At 43.2% G+C, this 18,129-nt stretch overlaps 1 protein-coding gene across 2 annotated transcripts in view; it reads left to right on the top strand.

Annotated features, from left to right (window-relative positions):
- The first annotated feature begins 2,614 nt into the window (after positions 1–2,614).
- The window catches only part of LOC118398220 (chloride channel protein 1-like), a 39,666-nt gene continuing 24,151 nt past the window's right edge, over positions 2,615–18,129 (top strand). For both annotated transcript variants that reach the window (XM_052470484.1, XM_052470483.1), the window contains exons 1-3: positions 2,615–2,792; positions 15,720–16,029; positions 16,316–16,447. In XM_052470484.1, the coding sequence (XP_052326444.1) occupies positions 2,742–2,792; positions 15,720–16,029; positions 16,316–16,447 (493 nt within the window). In that variant the 5' untranslated portion in view covers positions 2,615–2,741. The remainder of the gene's footprint in view (positions 2,793–15,719; positions 16,030–16,315; positions 16,448–18,129) is intronic.

Below are 18,129 nucleotides of genomic sequence, written 5' to 3'. Positions count from 1 at the left end.
AACAGAATTGTGTGGGCGTACCCCAACAACAGAATTGTGTGGGCATACCCCAACAACAGAATTGTGTGGGCATACCCCAACAACAGAATTGTGTGGGCGTACCCCAACAACAGAATTGTGTGGGCATACCCCAACAACAGAATTGTGTGGGCATACCCCAACCAGAATTGTGTGGGCAATAACAGAATTGTGTGGGCGAATTGTGTGGGCACCCCAACAACAGAATTGTGTGGGCGTACCCCAACAACAGAATTGTGTGGGCGTACCCCAACAACAGAATTGTGTGGGCGTACCCCAACAACAGAATTGTGTGGGCGTACCCCAACAACAGAATTGTGTGGGCGTACCCCAACAACAGAATTGTGTGGGCGTACCCCAACAACAGAATTGTGTGGGCATACCCCAACAACAGAATTGTGTGGGCATACCCCAACAACAGAATTGTGTGGGCGTACCCCAATAACAGAATTGTGTGGGCGTACCCCAACAACAGAATTGTGTGGGCGTACCCCAACAACAGAATTGTGTGGGCATACCCCAACAACAGAATTGTGTGGGCGTACCCCAACAACAGAATTGTGTGGGCATACCCCAACAACAGAATTGTGTGGGCGTACCCCAACAACAGAATTGTGTGGGCATACCCCAACAACAGAATTGTGTGGGCGTACCCCAACAACAGAATTGTGTGGGCGTACCCCAACAACAGAATTGTGTGGGCGTACCCCAACAACAGAATTGTGTGGGCATACCCCAACAACAGAATTGTGTGGGCATACCCCAACAACAGAATTGTGTGGGCATACCCCAACAACAGAATTGTGTGGGCATACCCCAACAACAGAATTGTGTGGGCGTACGAATTGTGTGGGCATACCCCAACAACAGAATTGTGTGGGCGTACCCCAACAGACAGAATTGTGTGGGCGAATTGTGTGGGCGTTGTGTGGGCCCCAACAACAGAATTGTGTGGGCGTACCCCAATAACAGAATTGTGTGGGCGTACCCCAATAACAGAATTGTGTGGGCATACCCCAACAACAGAATTGTGTGGGCATACACCAACAACAGAATTGTGTGGGCGTACCCCAACAACAGAATTGTGTGGGCATACACCAACAACAGAATTGTGTGGGCATACCCCAACAACAGAATTGTGTGGGCATACCCCAACAACAGAATTGTGTGGGCGTACCCCAATAACAGAATTGTGTGGAATTGTGTGGGCATACAACAACAACAGAATTGTGTGGGCGTACCCCAACAACAGAATTGTGTGGGCGTACCCCAACAACAGAATTGTGTGGGCATACCCCAACAACAGAATTGTGTGGGCATACCCCAACAACAGAATTGTGTGGGCATACGAATTGTGTGGGCCCCAACAACAGAATTGTGTGGGCAGAATTGTGTGGGCGAATTGTGTGGGCATACCCCACCCCAACAACAGAATTGTGTGGGCATACAGAATTGTGGCAACAACAGAATTGTGTGGGCGAATTGTGTGGGCGTACCCCAACAACAGAATTGTGTGGGCATACCCCAACAACATAATTGTGTGGGCATACACCAACAACAGAATTGTGTGGGCATACCCCAACAACAGAATTGTGTGGGCATACCCCAACAACAGAATTGTGTGGGCGTACCCCAACAACAGAATTGTGTGGGCATACACCAACAACAGAATTGTGTGGGCATACCCCAACAACAGAATTGTGTGGGCGTAAGATGGTAATTAAAAATATTCACGCAAGTAGACCACTGTTTGGCCAACTCATCCTCCTGTAGACCACTGATTGGTGAGCTCATTCTCCTCAGGAGTATGACATCATAGGGAGATATTCAGTTAACACTTACTTTAAACACCCAAAACATCAGCGCTAAAGAGTCTGCTTTAAAGGGCTCTGAAAACATCTATACTTTCCGTACATCTACCATATGATGTAATTGTCTCCTTTCTGTGCATTTGAATTAATTTATCTTTAATGAAGTTCAGTAGTATCTTGAACTCCTTGGATATTTTTCTGAGTTCCAAATGTTTTTTCTTTTTGACGGGCATTGCATATCAACATCTGTTTTCTCGACTCTCATAGTTGCTGTATCAGGCAGTCGCAGTTGCTAGACCCTGAACCTTGCTATATCCTGACATCTCCAAACCCAACAAGCCAAAAGAACATCCTGTGCCATAGCCATACCCTCAGCAAAGTGCAGTGCCAACTCCAACGAGGAACATCCCTCACAGCAGGCCAAGCCCAATTAACTATCTCTCTCGCTCTCTCATTCCCTGTCTCCACCCCCCTCCCCTTCTGTCTCCCCCCCTTCCCTGCTGTACCTCTATTCAAATTAACAGGTTCTCAAAGTCTTAAGGGGGTCGCCCCAGGCAACAGGATGGGTACGCCATTAGCCACTGCTACAGTCTGTACTGCCTATCTGATAGAGGGAGAGATAGAGGGAGAGATGGGTTAGTGAGGCATGGGGCGTCTGCTCATTGACACGCACTGCTCACCAGGACAGGGGTGGGCAATCCGAGTGGTGGAGGGAAGAAGGGGGGGGGATCTACTGCAAGGGCTCGTTTACACTGTGTCAGAATGTGTGTGTGTGTGTGTGGGAGAGTATCTATCTCTCTGTGTGTGTTTCCAGTGTGCATGTGTGTCTGCGCGTACTCTCCGGCGCGAACGCCGAGCTGGAAATGCTGAGACCGACAGCTGGTTTATTTTTGGGTCAGTGACAGTGTGTCAATGGCCGCAGATGCGTCGGAAAGGAAGGCTCTGAGATACCAACAGACCCTGGTCAGTTCTCTTTCTCCCACGCTCTCTTCCTCTCTCTCTCTGTCTCTCTCCTCTCACTTCCTATCCCTCCGTAACTCTGTCAGTAACTTCTCCTCTGATCTCATTCCATTCGCTCTCAGCGTACCACTGTGTAACGCTACCTATCTCTGCCGCTTCATCTCTAACTCGGAAATGAATCTTGCGCAATCTCTTGCATGACATATCGGGTCGTCCCTGCTCTTGCATAGGGAGCATGGGGAGGGACACAGTATTGTCACGGTGGTCACAGAGACCTCTTAGCAGGCCTGTTACTGTGGCAACAGGCTCATGGCAACAGGTGTCTTGTGTGTCTGAGGACCACACACCTTCAGTCTCCGTCTCAACTCTCTCTCACCGTCTTGCTCTTTCTCTCTCTGCCTTTCTCGGCCACCTGTTCATTAGCCTCTCCACCTTTCGGTCCTTCCGTTGCTTACTGCATTTTTAAGAGGAGATAGATGTTTGTTTGTTCAACTACCTCCTTGGTTTTGTATGGTGGTAAGTGCCTCTCCGTGCTCTCAGATAGACCTGGGAGAAATGTGTTTGCATGAAAAGTGGGATTTCCTCCATGGTGATAAATCTAGGTTTAAAGCAGTGTGGTGTGGTGTGGTGTGGTGTGGTGTGGTGTGGTGTGGTGTGGTGTGGGAAGGGGTAAACCCAATTGTGCACGTGGAATATGCTTGTAATCTCCGCGCGTCACGTAGTCTAAGACCCCGGGGAACGGATTGTTCCAAAACATCCAGAGGGACATAAACCATTGGACGTTCAGAATGTCTTTTGGATTCTTAAGAAACACGCAGGATGTCAATTGGTGTGGCGTATTGTATTTAACAGGGAAACAGTATACCGTGGGGCCTTGGCTAAGGCCATAGGCTGTTAGACTGTGTGTCCACATGGTGATGGGTGTGTGTGTGTGTGTGTGTGTGTGTGTGTGTGTGTGTGTGTGTGTGTGTGTGTGTGTGTGTGTGTGTGTGTGTCTACACCTGCGTATCTGCGTGTGGGTGTGTGTGTGTGCATGTACTGTGTGTGTGTGTGTGTGTGTGTGTGTGTGTGTGTGTGTGTGTGTGTGTGTGTGTGTGTGTGTGTGTGTGTGTGTGTGTGTGTGTGTGTGTGTGTGTGTGTGTGTGTGTGTGTGTGTGTGTGTGTGTGTGTGTGTGTGTGTGTGTGCGTGTGTGCGTGTGTGTGCGCGCTTGCGTGCGTGCGTGTGTGTGTGTGTGTGTGCGTGCGTGTGTGTGTGCACATGTGTGTGTGTTTGTGCAGGCCATGTGGACTATGATAACGGTATGTTTACACTGTCACCCGGGGAGCCGGGCTATATTGAGAAGTGTCACTTTTTTGGAGCGGGAGTTTGTTTCTGTTCTCCTTGTCATTGTGCTGGGGAGGATCAAGAAATGATATCACCTGGGGGCCTCCCATTTCATTTCAACAAGATGCCATTGCCTGGCACAATAGAGAGTTATGTGGAGAGTTGTTGACAGACATGCAGAGAATGTATGTGGTTAATACTCTGGAAGACTTTGACTTTACATTCCCGTCATGTGGCCCATTGCTATAGATGTCACGCGTCTATAGTTCGATCCGAACAGCAGATGAATAGACCTGCAGACAGACAGACAGACAGACAGACAGACAGACAGACAGACAGACAGACAGACAGACAGACAGACAGACAGACAGACAGACAGACAGACAGAGACAGACAGACAGACAGACAGAGACAGACAGACAGACAAACAGACAGATTTTGGTGTCCCTGCTGGTGCCACTTGAGGACATGTTATAATGTGAATACAGTTAAGGGTGTTGTCAGGCCTGACGTGCAGGCGTAGGCCCTGCAACCACTAACAGTGATTATTCATTGTCACGTTGGTATAATTTATTGGGAGACAGACGCAGGAATGCATAATAGGATTTTTTATTGTACAAAATTACGGTGTGCTGTGTAAAGGCACGGGGACGAAGTCCAAACAAACACGTATACAAAACACAGGGTTGAGACCCAAACAAAAGAGCGTGAAGTACCTCGAATAAATAACACAAGCTCACAATAATTAACACACGGGACGAGACCCCTAATCATCTGCGCAATCCACAAGGGCACAAAAGCCCAAAACACAGCACAGGTGCTCACACGCACCAACGGACATAGTAACAATAATGGACAGCACCATGGTGAACAAAGGGCACATATATACAAATACAATCAGTGGGAATAGGAGCCAGGTGTGCACAATGAAAGTTCCAGAGGGATCTGTGACAGTAACCCCCCCCCCCCATGTGCTGCACCAGCAGCGCAACGACACCGGTCTCGAGGACGATGGACCGGGTCAGACGGGCCAGTTGTGGCTGATGAAGTTGCGGAGGCGCCGGACCGTCAAGTCGCAGCGTCACCAGATGGGCCATTCCCGCTGTCTCCCTCTATGGTCAATCATTCTGTCACGTTGGTATGAAGGATCGGGAGACAGGTGCAGGAATGCGTAATCGTTTTTTAAAATTGTACCCAAATGATAAAGGCACGGGGACGAAGACCAAACAAACACGTCTACAACACACAGGGTTGAGACCCGAACAAAAGAGCGAGGAGTACCTCTAATAATAACACAAGCGCACAATGATTAACACACGGGACGAGACCCAAAATCATCCGCGCAATCCACAAGGGCACGAAAACCCAAAACACACCATAGGTGCTCACACGCACCGACGGACTTTGGAACACTAATGGACAGCCCAATGGAAACCAAAGGGCACACTTACTAATCAGTGGGAACAGGGGACAGGTGTGTGTAAAAGTTCCGGAGGGATCCGTAACATTCATAACATGACCGTTATGTATTTTATCCATCCGAGTTACCAGTAACAGCTTGACGGTGTAATAAATGTAATTCTTCACATTACATTGTCAAGCTGTTACTAAAAAAAAAAAACGCACGGATAGAATCTGTAACTGTCATAAGGCAGAGCTCATGAATCATAATCTTATCATTGAGATGAAATCTCTTTTGCAGTGTTGATCAAATCCACACGGAGTGATTTGACGTCTCCCTGCATACTTTATGATGAACGTGCTTGCTTTCCGCTTTACGAACATGCCCAAATGCCGTGGTCCATTCACACCTACCTCTCCCTTACAGAAATCCTTGAGGGTCAGCGGGACGACAGACAAGCAGACAGATAGTGAGAGATTGGGAGATACACCCAGAGGGCGAGAGATAGCGAGAGTGAGAGGTGTGGAGAAGTGTGTAGCGGTGAACGTTGGGTCACACCGGTGCTAAATATAACTCCCAGAGTAGAGTTACACCCGGTGAGAAAGGGGGGAGAGAGGGAACGTGTTCGAGGAGCATGAGGTGTAGATGCAGAAGAGAGCGAGGGGCTCAGAGGGGAGGAGAAATATGGAGAAAGAGGGGGATTACATGTACTGACAGAGGTAGGGAAAGGCAGAGGATGACTGAAATAGACTGATGGGAGTTGTGAGAGAGCAGCAGCGTGATGGTATGAGATAAAACACGTGTATCAGTCACACAGGTGTCATTTCTCATTTGAAAACTTTTAAATTGATCCAGCTTGTTGATAAGGTGTTCATACAGGCACTTTACAAGACTGATCTGAATGTATCGACAAGCAAACTGATGAGGATGTTAATATTACAATGGTCACAAAACCTTTAGCATATGACCTACTGTGACCTACTGTGACCTACTGTGTAGTATATTAGTAGTTGTAGTATATTATAGTGTGTAGAATAGCCAATAGCCATATGATAGTGATGCATTACAGTCATGGACTAGTTAGTTGACTGTCCTAAGTTAGATCCAGTTAGATGCTAGTTAAGTAAATGCCTAGTAAATGTTTGTGAAAACATCTGTGTGTTACTAGACATAAATATTGGTGAAATCTTTAAGATTCCAACTCGCCCATGGCCTTTGTTGGAGGAGTGAGCATCAAAGAGATTTGCCTTCCTGTCACAGGAGTTTGCCAAGATGTTATGTTACCACAATGTATTCTGAAGGTGAAAGAGTTTGTACAGAAACCACTAGGAAACACAAGGACCCTGATAAAAAAAATAGGGCAAATAAAAATGGAGTGAGGATTAAGTCTTGAGGTAGACCTCTTGCTAATAAGGGAATCTGTAGGGGGAGAATTTCTTTACGTTCCCCAAACAAGTTAAATCAAACTTACAGTATGGAATCATTTAGAATGAAACCAAATGTTTCTATAAAACATTATTAGACATGATATTTTGTCATTATTAAAAACATGATTATCTTTTGAGTATCTTTTGGTGTGTAGAGGATCGTCACTCAATTGCAGGTGGGGTTACGGCTAACCCCACCTTGCACTATTTTCCAGGGGTGAGTCGGTTGAGAGCGGCTTCTTCTTCCTTGGTATAGTATAACAAGTGGCATAACCAAGGCTTTACTGCTGCACTTCAGGGGACTGAAAGTATTTCTGACTCCTTTTCTGGAGGCTAGTATTTCCCAGTAAATCCATGACTACAGCCAAATGGATTTTGTGTACACATAATATCCGTAAGTCTGATACTGATACCTGTGTTGAATTCAGTCATTCAAATCCAACAACACACTGTTATAAAAGATTCATTGTTACTAAATCCTGTCCACAGATTCCGCAGACGGCAGCTGGGAAAGTTCCCACATGAAAAATACTACCGTTTACCGTTTACAGTACTTACTATAGAATTATGTAGTAAACTGTAGAATACTATAGTACACACTGTAGTATCCCTCGATTGTGTAGTGCTTACTGTAGCACTTTGTAGTATACTGTATAATACTATATTACACACTGTAATATCCTTTGGTCGTGTAATGCTTACTATAGATGTTGTAGAAAACTGTAGAATACTATAGTAAATACTACATTATTATCCGCAAAAACACTGTAAATACTATTTCTGCTAAAATACCACACTTGTTTAACTATAGTAAATACTACAGTATTTAAATTGTAAATTCTCTGTCCATTCCCCTCCCCCATATCGCAGTTTGTGCCACCCATAAATGAGAAACCTACATGCCAAGTATAGACCATACTATTGTGTTCCCTACAGGTTATAGAAAAGAGTAGAAACTCTGAACTATCTGTTCAGTCCCCAGTCCTACCTACCTACAGGTTATGGAAAATGGACTCGTTTTGTATTTCTCCAGTAGGTTTCCTCAAGGAGAAAGCCTCCACTTCTATGTCAAAGACAATAAAACTACAGTAATGTCCACAAAAACACTACAGTAAATACTACACTGTACTACAATCCGCAAAAACACTACATTAATTACTATAGTATATACTACAGTTTTCTTTCACTACAGCATTTATACTATAGTCAACTATAAATAATACAGTATACTACAGTGAATACTACAGGAGAGTCAGCAAAAACACTACAGTGAATACTATAGTATTAATACCAATGTATACAATAGTATATCTTTTTTTAAAGACATTCCCATATATTCTGTCTTGTTTCATTCCTAATTATAACCCCTTAGTGCCTATTTTTGAAATGATACAACATCCCCAACATATTGTTATAGTAAGAGGTTTGTTGGACAGTTACCCGATACAGGTATAATACAGTCTGATACTTTGCTACGGCATCCCATGGTAAGCCTGACGGTGATCCAATGGTCCAATGGAAGTCATGTCGAGTGTGCAGCTCAGTTTCGTCTCATGTTACGTTGGGGATTTATGTGCTGTACATTTCCGTGTGTATGACCATGACTGACGTACAGCACTCTTTCTAGGACCCACAGAGACAGACCTGTACGTGTACACTAAATTAAGAGGTGTTGAAAGGCTATTGAAAGGCCAGCCCAAAGCGTCAACGCTAGGCACCACTTGTGACTACTTGTCGCAATGTTGACCAGCGATCAACTGCACTGTGCAGATGCTGTTCGTATCTGAGCGCTCATAGTATACATTCGATGCTTTTCAGACTCCACACAACAGATTGTTGGTTTCCCACAAAATATTTTGTTTCACTAACTCAATGATGTATGATGTCTATGTGCTTGCGGTGTACCACGGTAAATTACGTGAGAAAGATCCGCTTATCAGATCAGAATGTTCACTTAACAAAGGTACAGTATGTGTATGGATGTATGGGTTCTACTCGATATTGCATATTGTCCCAAGCAGCCCAGCACCCCATTGACATTGATCTGTGTCTGATTTCAGGAGGATGTTTTGTGTCAACATGCCCTATCCACTGTGTCATGGGCCTTTTCTCATTTTTGGCAAAAGTCCATCCTCCACCCTCTCTCCTCCGTCTTCTCTACTCCGTGGCCTGGAAACCGATGAGTGGTTTGAAGAGACCTTTTTCAAAGGGAAGCGAGGAAGGATGTAGGAGAGAGGACACAGGAGTTCAGCGAATCCAACTGAGAAAAGGCCATAGCATGGAGTTGCAATGTAGGCCTTCACTTTGTGGAACAGATACACTACATGGCCAAAAGTATGGACACCCTTTCAAATGAGTGTATTCGGATATTTCAGACACACCCGTTGCTGACAGGTGTGTATAATCGATCACACAGCCATGCAATCTCCATAGACAAACATTGTCAGTAGAATGGCCCGGACTGACGAGCTCAGTGACTTTCAACGTGGCACCGTCATAGGATGCCACCTTTCCAACAAGTCAGTTCATCAAATATATGCCCTGCTAGAGCTGCCCCGGTCAACTGTACGTGCTGTTGTTGTGAAGTGGAAAGGTCTAGGAGCAACAACGGCTCAGCAGCGAAACGGAAGCCGCACAAGCTCACAGAACGGGACCACCAAGTGCTGTAGCGCGTAAAAATCCTCTGTTCTCCGTTGCAACTCTCACTACCGATTTCCTAACTGCCTCTGGAAGCAACGTCAGCACAAGAACTGTTCATCGGGATCTTCGCACAAGCTTAAGATCACCAATGCGCAATGCCAAGCGTCGGCTGGAGTGGTGTAAAGCTCGCCGCCATTGGGGCAGTGGAAACACATTCTCTGGAGTGATGAATCAGGCTTCACCATCTGACAATCCGACAAACTAATCTGGGATTGGTGGATGCCAGGAGAACGCTACCTGCCCGAATGCATACTGCCAACTGTAAAGTTTGGTGGAGGAGCAATAATGGTCTGGGGCTAGGCCCCTTAGTTTCAGTGAAAGGAAATATTAACGCTACAGCTTACAATGAATGACATTCTAGACGATTCTGTGCTTTCAACTTTGTGGCAACAGTTTGCGGAAGGCCCTTTACTGTTTCAGTATGACAATGCCCGCGTGCACAAAGTGAGATCCATACAGAAATGGTTTGTCAATATCGGTGTGGAAGAACTAGACTGGCCTGCACAGAGCCCTGACCTCAACCCTATCGAACACCTTTGGGATTAATTGGAATGCCAAGTGTGAGCCAGGCCTAATCACCCAACATCAGTTCCAGACCTCAATAATGCTCTTGTGGCTGAATGGAAGCAAGTCCCCGCAGCAATGTTCCAATGTCTAGTGGAAAGCCTTCCCAGAAGAGTGGAGCAAAGGGACCAAATGACCATGATTTTGGAATGAGATGTTTGATGAGCAGATGTCCACATATTTGTGGCAATGTTGTGTATAACAATTTCTTTAAAAGACATAAATGTAGACTACAACAATGGAGGCTGCACATAGTGTATCGGTAATTAGCAAACATAAATCATTCGATTATTTGTGTTTTACATGGAATCTCACATTAACTGAACTGTATTATGACCAGTGGTGGAAAAAGTAACCAAATGTCATACTTGAGTAAAAGTATAGATACCTTAATAGAAAGTTACTCAATGTCACGCCCTGGTTGAAGTATTTTGTGTATTTCTTCATGTATTTGGTCAGGCCAGGGTGTGACATTGATTTTTGTATGGTGTGTAGCTTAGTGGGATTGTAGCTTAGTGGAGTGTTCTAGGAGAGTCTATGGCTGTCTCAATCAGAGGCAGGTGTTTATCGTTGTCTCTGATTGGGAACCATATTTAGGCAGCCATATTCTTTGGTTGTATTGTGGGTGATTGTCCCTAGTGTCTTGACGGCCTTAGTCTGTGTCAGTTTGCACCAGTTTAGGCTGTTTCGGTTTTCATTATGTTTATTGTTTTGTTGAGTTTTTGTATTGATTCGTGTTTACATTGTTTAAATAAAGATGAATCGCAATCAACACGTTGCAGTTTGGTCCGACTCTCCTTCACCATATGAAAACCGTGACACTCAAGTAAAAGTGAAAGTCACTCAGTAAAATACTACTTGAGTAAAAGTATAGATACCTTAATAGAAAGTTACTCAAGTAAAAGTGAAAGTCACCCAGTAAAATACTACTTGTGTAAAAGTCTAAAAGTATTGGGTTTTAAATATACTTATGTATCAAAAGTAAATGTAATTGCTAAAATATACTTAAGTATCAAAAGTAGAAGTAAAAGTATAAATCATTTCAAATTCCTTATATTAAGCAAAGCAGGTGGCTCCATGTTCTTTTTAAAATGCATGGATAGGCAGGGGCACACTCCAACACTCAGACGTTATTTACAAAAGATCTGTGTTTAGTGAGTCCGCCAGACCAGAGGCAGTAGGGATGACCACGTGTTCTCTTGATAGTGTCACGTGTGCTCCCCGTCCGACCTCTAGGTCACCAGGCTGCTCGTTATGGCGCACCTGCCGTCATCAGACTCACCTGGACTCCTTCACCTCCCGGATTACCTTCCCTATATATGTCACTCCCTTTGGTTCCTTCCCTAGGCGTTATTGCTTCTGTTCCTGTGTCATGTCTGTTCGTTGTTCATGTCTCTTATTTTGTATTATGTTGTGTTTATTTATTAAAACACTCACTCCCGGAACTTGCTTAGCGACTCTCAGTGCACATTGTTACAATAAGTGCGTGAATTTCACAATTTTCCTGTTCTGGTAAGCATTCAGAATGTAAATAATGCTTTTGGTCGTCTGGGAAAACATATGGAGTAAAAAGTATTAATGTTTCTTTAGGAATGTATTGAAGTAAAAGTTGTCAAAAATATAAATAGTAAAGTAAAGAACATCTACCCCAAGAAACAACTTAAGTAGTACTTTAAAGTATTTTTTACTTAGGTACTTTACACCACTGATTATGACATTATTCAGGTCTGAAACGTCATTATGTAATTCCATCAGTATGTACATAGATAAAGGTCCATCTATTTAAATTGAGGATGAGGATGAGGGCAACCCCCATTACTAGCCTGTTCAACCTCTATTTCATATCGTCTGAGATCCCCAAAGATTGGAAAACTAACATGGTCATCCCCTCTTCAAAGGGGGAGACGCTCTAGACCCAAACTGTAACAGACATATCTATCCTACCCTGCCTTTCTATGGTCTTCGAAAGCATAGTTAACAAACAGATCACCGACCATTTCGAATCCCACCGTACCTTCTCCGCTATGCAATCTGGTTTCCGAGCTGGTCATGGGTGCACCTCAGCCACGCTCAAGGTCCTAAACGATATCATAACCGCCATCGATAAAAGACAATACTGTCCAGCCGTATTCATCGACCTGGCCAAGGCTTTCGTCTTTGTCAATCACCACATTCTTATCGACAGACTCAACAGCCTTGGTTTCTCAAATGACTGCCTCGCCTGGTTCACCAACTACTTCTCAAACAGAGTTCAGTGTGTCAAATCGGAGAGCCTGTTTTCCGGACCTCTGGCAGTCTCTATGGGGGTGCCACAGGGTTCAATTCTCGGGCCGACTCTTTTCTCTGTATACATCAATGATGTCGCTCTTGCTACTGGTGATTCTCTCATCCACCTCTACGTAGATGACACCATTCTGTATACTTCTGGCCCTTCTTTGGACACCTCCAGACGAGCTTCAATGCCATACAACCCTCCTTCCGTGGCCTCCAACTGCTCTTACATGCAAGTAAAACTAAATGCATGCTCTTCAACCGAACGCTGCCCGCACCTGCCCGCCCGTCCAGCATCACTACTCTGGACGGTTCTGACTTAGAATATGTGGATAATTACAAATACCTAGGTGTCTGGTTAGACTGTAACATCTCCGTCCAAACTGACATTAGGCATCTCCAATCCAAAATTATATCTAGAATCGGCTTCTTATTTCGCAACAAAGCATCCTTCACTCATGCTGCCAAACATACCCTCGTCCGCCAGGATGCGGTGAGCTCCAAAAGTATTGGGACAGTGACAATTTTTGATTTGTTTTGGCTCTGTACTCCAGCACTTTGGATTAACGTGGATGCTACCATTACTTTGTGCCCAATAGAAATGAATGGTAGATCATTTATTGTATCATTTTGGAGTCAATTTTACTGTAAATAAGAATAGAATATGTTCCTTAACACTTCTACATTGTGTATTTAAAAATATATATATTTCACCTTTATTTAACCAGGTAGGCTAGTTCAGAACAAGTTCTCATTTGCAACTGCGACCAGGCCAAGATAAAGCAAAGCAGTTCGACACAAACAACAACACAGAGTAACACATGGAATAAACAAACATACAATCAATAATACAGTAGAAATGGATGCTACCATGATTACGGATAATCTTGAATGAATCGTGAATAATGATGAGTGAAAACATTACAGAGGCATAAATATCATACCCCCCCCCCCAACAAAAAAAAAATGCTAACCTCCACTGCTATTGTAATGGTGAGAGGTTATCATGTCTTGGGGGGTATGAAATTTGTGGCTACAGAGCCAAAACAACAACAAATGTGTGACTGTCCCAATACTTTTGGAGCTTACTGTACATTATGACACTTGAACTCTCCCACATTCTGAAACAATCAACATATGTTTATTTATTTTAAGTTCTTCTTTGATACACGACCATTCACATTATATTTATATATTTTCATAACATACAGTACCAAGTCAAAAGTTTGGACACATCTACTAATTCAATGTTTTTTCTTTATTTTTACTATGTTCCACATTGTAGAATAATAGTGAAGACATCCGAACTATGAATTAACACGTGGAATCATGTAGAAAGCAAAAAAGTTGAAAAAACAAATCTAAATATATTTTAGATTTTAGATTCTTCAAAGTAGCCACCGTTTGACTTGATGACAGGTTTGCACATGCTTGGCATTCTCTCAACCAAAATAATTATTTTCTCAACGGTTCTTGGAGTGCCCACATATGCTGAGCATTTGTTGGCTGATTTTCCTTCACTCTGCGGTCCAACTCATCCCAAACCCTCCCAATTGGGTTGAGGTCGGGTGATTGCGGGGGCCAAGTCATCTGATGCAGCACTTCATCACCCTCCTTCTTAGTCAAATAGCACTTACGCAGCCTGGAGGTATGTTGGGTCATTGTCCTGATGGAGAACAAATGATACTCCCACTAAGCACAAACCAGATGGGAGGACGTATCGCTGCAGAATGCTGTGATAGCCATGCTGGTTAAGTGTGCCTTGAATTCTAAATAGATCACTGACAGTGTCACCAGCAATGCACCCCCCACACCATCACACCTCCTCCTCCATGCTTCATGGTGCGAACCACACATGCAGAGATCACTTGTTCACCGACTCTGTGTCTCACAAAAACACAGCGGTTGGAACCAAAAATCTCAAATTTGGACTCATCAGACCAAAGGACAAATTTTCACCAGTCTAATGTCCATTGCTCGTGGTTCTTGGCCCAAGCAAGTCTCTTCTTATAGGTGTCCTTTAGAAGTGGTTTCTCTGCAGCAATTTGACCATGAAGGCCTGATTCACGCAGTCTCCTCTGAACAGTTGATGTTGAGATGTGCCTGTTACTTGTTCTCTGTGAAGCATTTATTTGGGCTGCAATTTCTGAGGCTGGTAACTCTAATGAACTTATTCTCTGCAGCAGAGGTAACTCTGGGTCTTCCTTTCCTGTGACGGTCCTTATGAGAGCCAATTTCATCATGGCCCTTGATGGTTTTTGCAACTGCACTTGAAAAAACTAAAAGTTTTTGACATTTTTCCAGATTGACTGACCTTCATATCTTAAAGTAATGATGGACTGACGTTTCACTTTGCTTATTTGAGCTGTTGGTCTTTTACCAAATAGGGTTTCTGTATACCACCCCTACCTTGTAACAACACAACTGATTAAAAAGGAAAGAAATTCCACAAATTCACAAGACACACAATGTTTAGATTTTTTAACACTTTTTTGGTTACTGCATGATTCCACATGTTTTATTTCATAATTTTGATGTCTTCACTATTATTCTACTGTTATGAATACTCAGGGAGAAAAAGGTCTAGAGTCACACACAGAGCCCGGCAGGTGTTTATTTCACACTCACAGAAGGCAGGAATCGTGGTCACAGGCTGGCAATGGTCATACACAGGTAGGCAAACAGGCAGGTAAATCCAAACTCTGACTGAAGTCTATAACTGGTTCTCACAAACGAGCTAGGAAAAGGCTAAGTAGAGTCAAACGAACAATACCTCACAAAGGCACAAACAGAATGAACTGAACTAAATAAGGAGCTGATGAGACCAGGTGCGTAACTAACACAGGTGAAATCAATGAACAAAAATGACAGACAGGGCTACGTTCAAGAACACAAAGAAACAAGGCTACGTTCAAGAACACAACGAAACAGAACACAAGGGTGACTAAGAAAATAAATGCAGAACCTTACATCTACAATGTAGGAAATATGAACTGTTACATGCAAATATACTGTATGTAATAATAATAGTATATATACTGCATGATATATATTTTCTTTAAAATATACACATTCAGAGCAAATTAAAATATCTTAAACTGTTGTTTTTTATTTTCCCAAAATAGAATGTTGTCATCCTAACCTTACCTGAACTACATTTTCGGGGGGGTCTTCACTGTCGTCCTTTGTTCATGAACATATGGGTCATGTTCTGTAGTCTCTCTTCCTCCTGTCACTTTCAGCTGTATGGGGAATACCGTGAACACCCGGGTGGGTCTGGCCGGAGAGAGGCCACCCGACTTCTAACAGAGAGACAATGGAAGAAACACCACCACCATCACCATCACCATGGCCACCATCCACAGCATCACCGTGGCCACCATCACCACGGGCACCACCATGGCCACCACCACGGTCACACACATGGACACGGGCACCACAGCAGGCACAGGGGTCGGCATCACTCAGACGAGGTGGGACATGCACAAATGGCTACAGAGCAAGGCAACCCTTTGTCTATAAAGAAACGTCGCTCCTACTCAAAGTGCAGAGGTGAGAAGTCAGTGCTCATTAAAGTCGCAGATGTTAAATTGACTCTAACAGTGTTCAAGTTAAAAGTGTCTTTATTGCCCCACAATACTCAGAGTTAATGTTGCACTTTCAAAATTGTTAGCTTGTGATCAATAGTTGAACATGAACATTGACCAAAACTGGTTATTGTTGTATTAAAATCAAATCTGATTTTAGAATTGATGACCTTTTAACCCTGTATAGTTACAAAGTATACATGTAGTTGAAGCTTTATTGTGAATTATCGTCTGTCATGGTGTTTTCTTAGACTGTGTAGCACGGGTACAGAGGTTCCTGGTCACCAAGCTGGGAGAGGACTGGATCTTTCTGGTGCTGCTGGGCATCTCAATGGCACTGGTCAGCTGGACCATGGACTACACCAGTGCCAAAAGTCTACAATGTACTACAATACCCACAATGCAACACACACTAAACCATCTTGTTTTATGACGATGAGATATGTTTTTACAATGCTTGCATTCAAGCCACTGAACCGGCAATTCATACAGTTGCATGACTGCTTTTACAGCATAAATAGTTATCTAACAAGACACCTGGTTGCTTATTGTTGAGGGTTAGGCTAAATGATTATCAAAAAGTGTTGCAAAACAGTTCAGCGGTAACCTGATTTGCAAAATGAATCTTGCAAAACAAACATTGCAAAATGTTATACTTGAAATTATAAATTATGTTTATAGTCATTACCCAAATTAGGGGGTTGAGTGAAGTTTGTGCAGTGGAATCCCTCAAGGCTCTGTTCTTGGCCCGCTACTGTGCAAATTTGATATAATACCTTTCAGTGATGATATATAATTTATAGAGTAAATTTTCTCTGATACGTGAACGATACACATCTGTACACTGTATAGCTTACAAAAGTTTGTTACCAAGCTGCCTTAAAATTGGATTTCAATTCCAATCTGGATTTTGTGTGGAGTTTACTTATTCTAATGTTACTTTAACCTAGTAAAGTAAGTGTAACTCACAAATTAGTATTTAATAACTTCTTGTATAAGTTGTTTTAAATTTGCAACCAGGCTGCCTTAAAATGTAAAGTTGTGTCAACTTCCTATACAGTTGAAACAACTACTTTGAAAATTACTGACTAAGTCTTTGAAATTATATAATAGAGATTTCAGTAAGGAACATTACCCACCCATCTGTCACTTCACCATGTGTGAGTTTTTCAGTGTACTGAGTAATGTCAACAAATCAACAGATCACTTCAACTGCAATGGCATTCTCAGCAACAGTGACAGAAACGTTTACCTTGTTATTCTTTTGAATCTACCTTCAACTGAAGTCGCTCTGGATAAAAGCGTTTGCTAAATGTAAAAAAAAATCAATATAAAAATGAACGGTTGTAAAGCATGCTGGATATTATTGTAATGAGCTCGGCCCCCCCAAAATATGTTGAAGTCATCTGAACTTGACACTTTCAGTCAGCACTACTGTTACAGTGCATTCGGAAAGTATTCAGACCCCTTCACTTTTTTCACATTTTGTTACTTTACAGCCTTATTCTAAAATTGATTAAATCAAATAAAAAATCCCAGCAATCTACACACAGTATCCCATAATGACAAAGTGAAAAAATGTTTTTAGACATTTTTGCACATTTATACAAAATAAAAACAGATAAAACCTATTTACATGTTCAGACCCTTTGCCAGGAGACTCGAAATTGAGCTCTGGTGCATCCTGTTACCATTGATCATCCTTGCGATGTTTCTACAACTTTAATTCAATTGATTAGACATAACTTGGAAAGGCACACACCTGTTTATATAAGGTCCCACAGTTGACAGTGCAAATCAGAGCAGAAACCAAGCCACGAGGTCGAAGGAATTGACCGTTGAGTTTCGTTGTGTTGAGGCACAGATCCGGAGACGGGTATCAAAACATTTCTACAGCATTGAAGATCACCAAGAACACAGTGGCTTCCATCATTCTTAAATGGAAGAAGTTTGGAACCACCAAGACTATTCCTAGAGCAGGCCGCCCAGCCAAACTGAGCAATCGGGGGAGAAGGGCCTTGGTCAGGGAGGTGACCAAGAACCCGATGGTCACTCTGACAGAGCT

Source organism: Oncorhynchus keta, chromosome 19 (genome assembly GCF_023373465.1).
Source record: "Oncorhynchus keta strain PuntledgeMale-10-30-2019 chromosome 19, Oket_V2, whole genome shotgun sequence".
Classification (NCBI taxonomy): Eukaryota; Metazoa; Chordata; class Actinopteri; order Salmoniformes; family Salmonidae; genus Oncorhynchus; species Oncorhynchus keta.
Note: the sequence above shows the minus strand (reverse complement) of the source record. Positions and strands in the feature narration are given on the sequence as shown.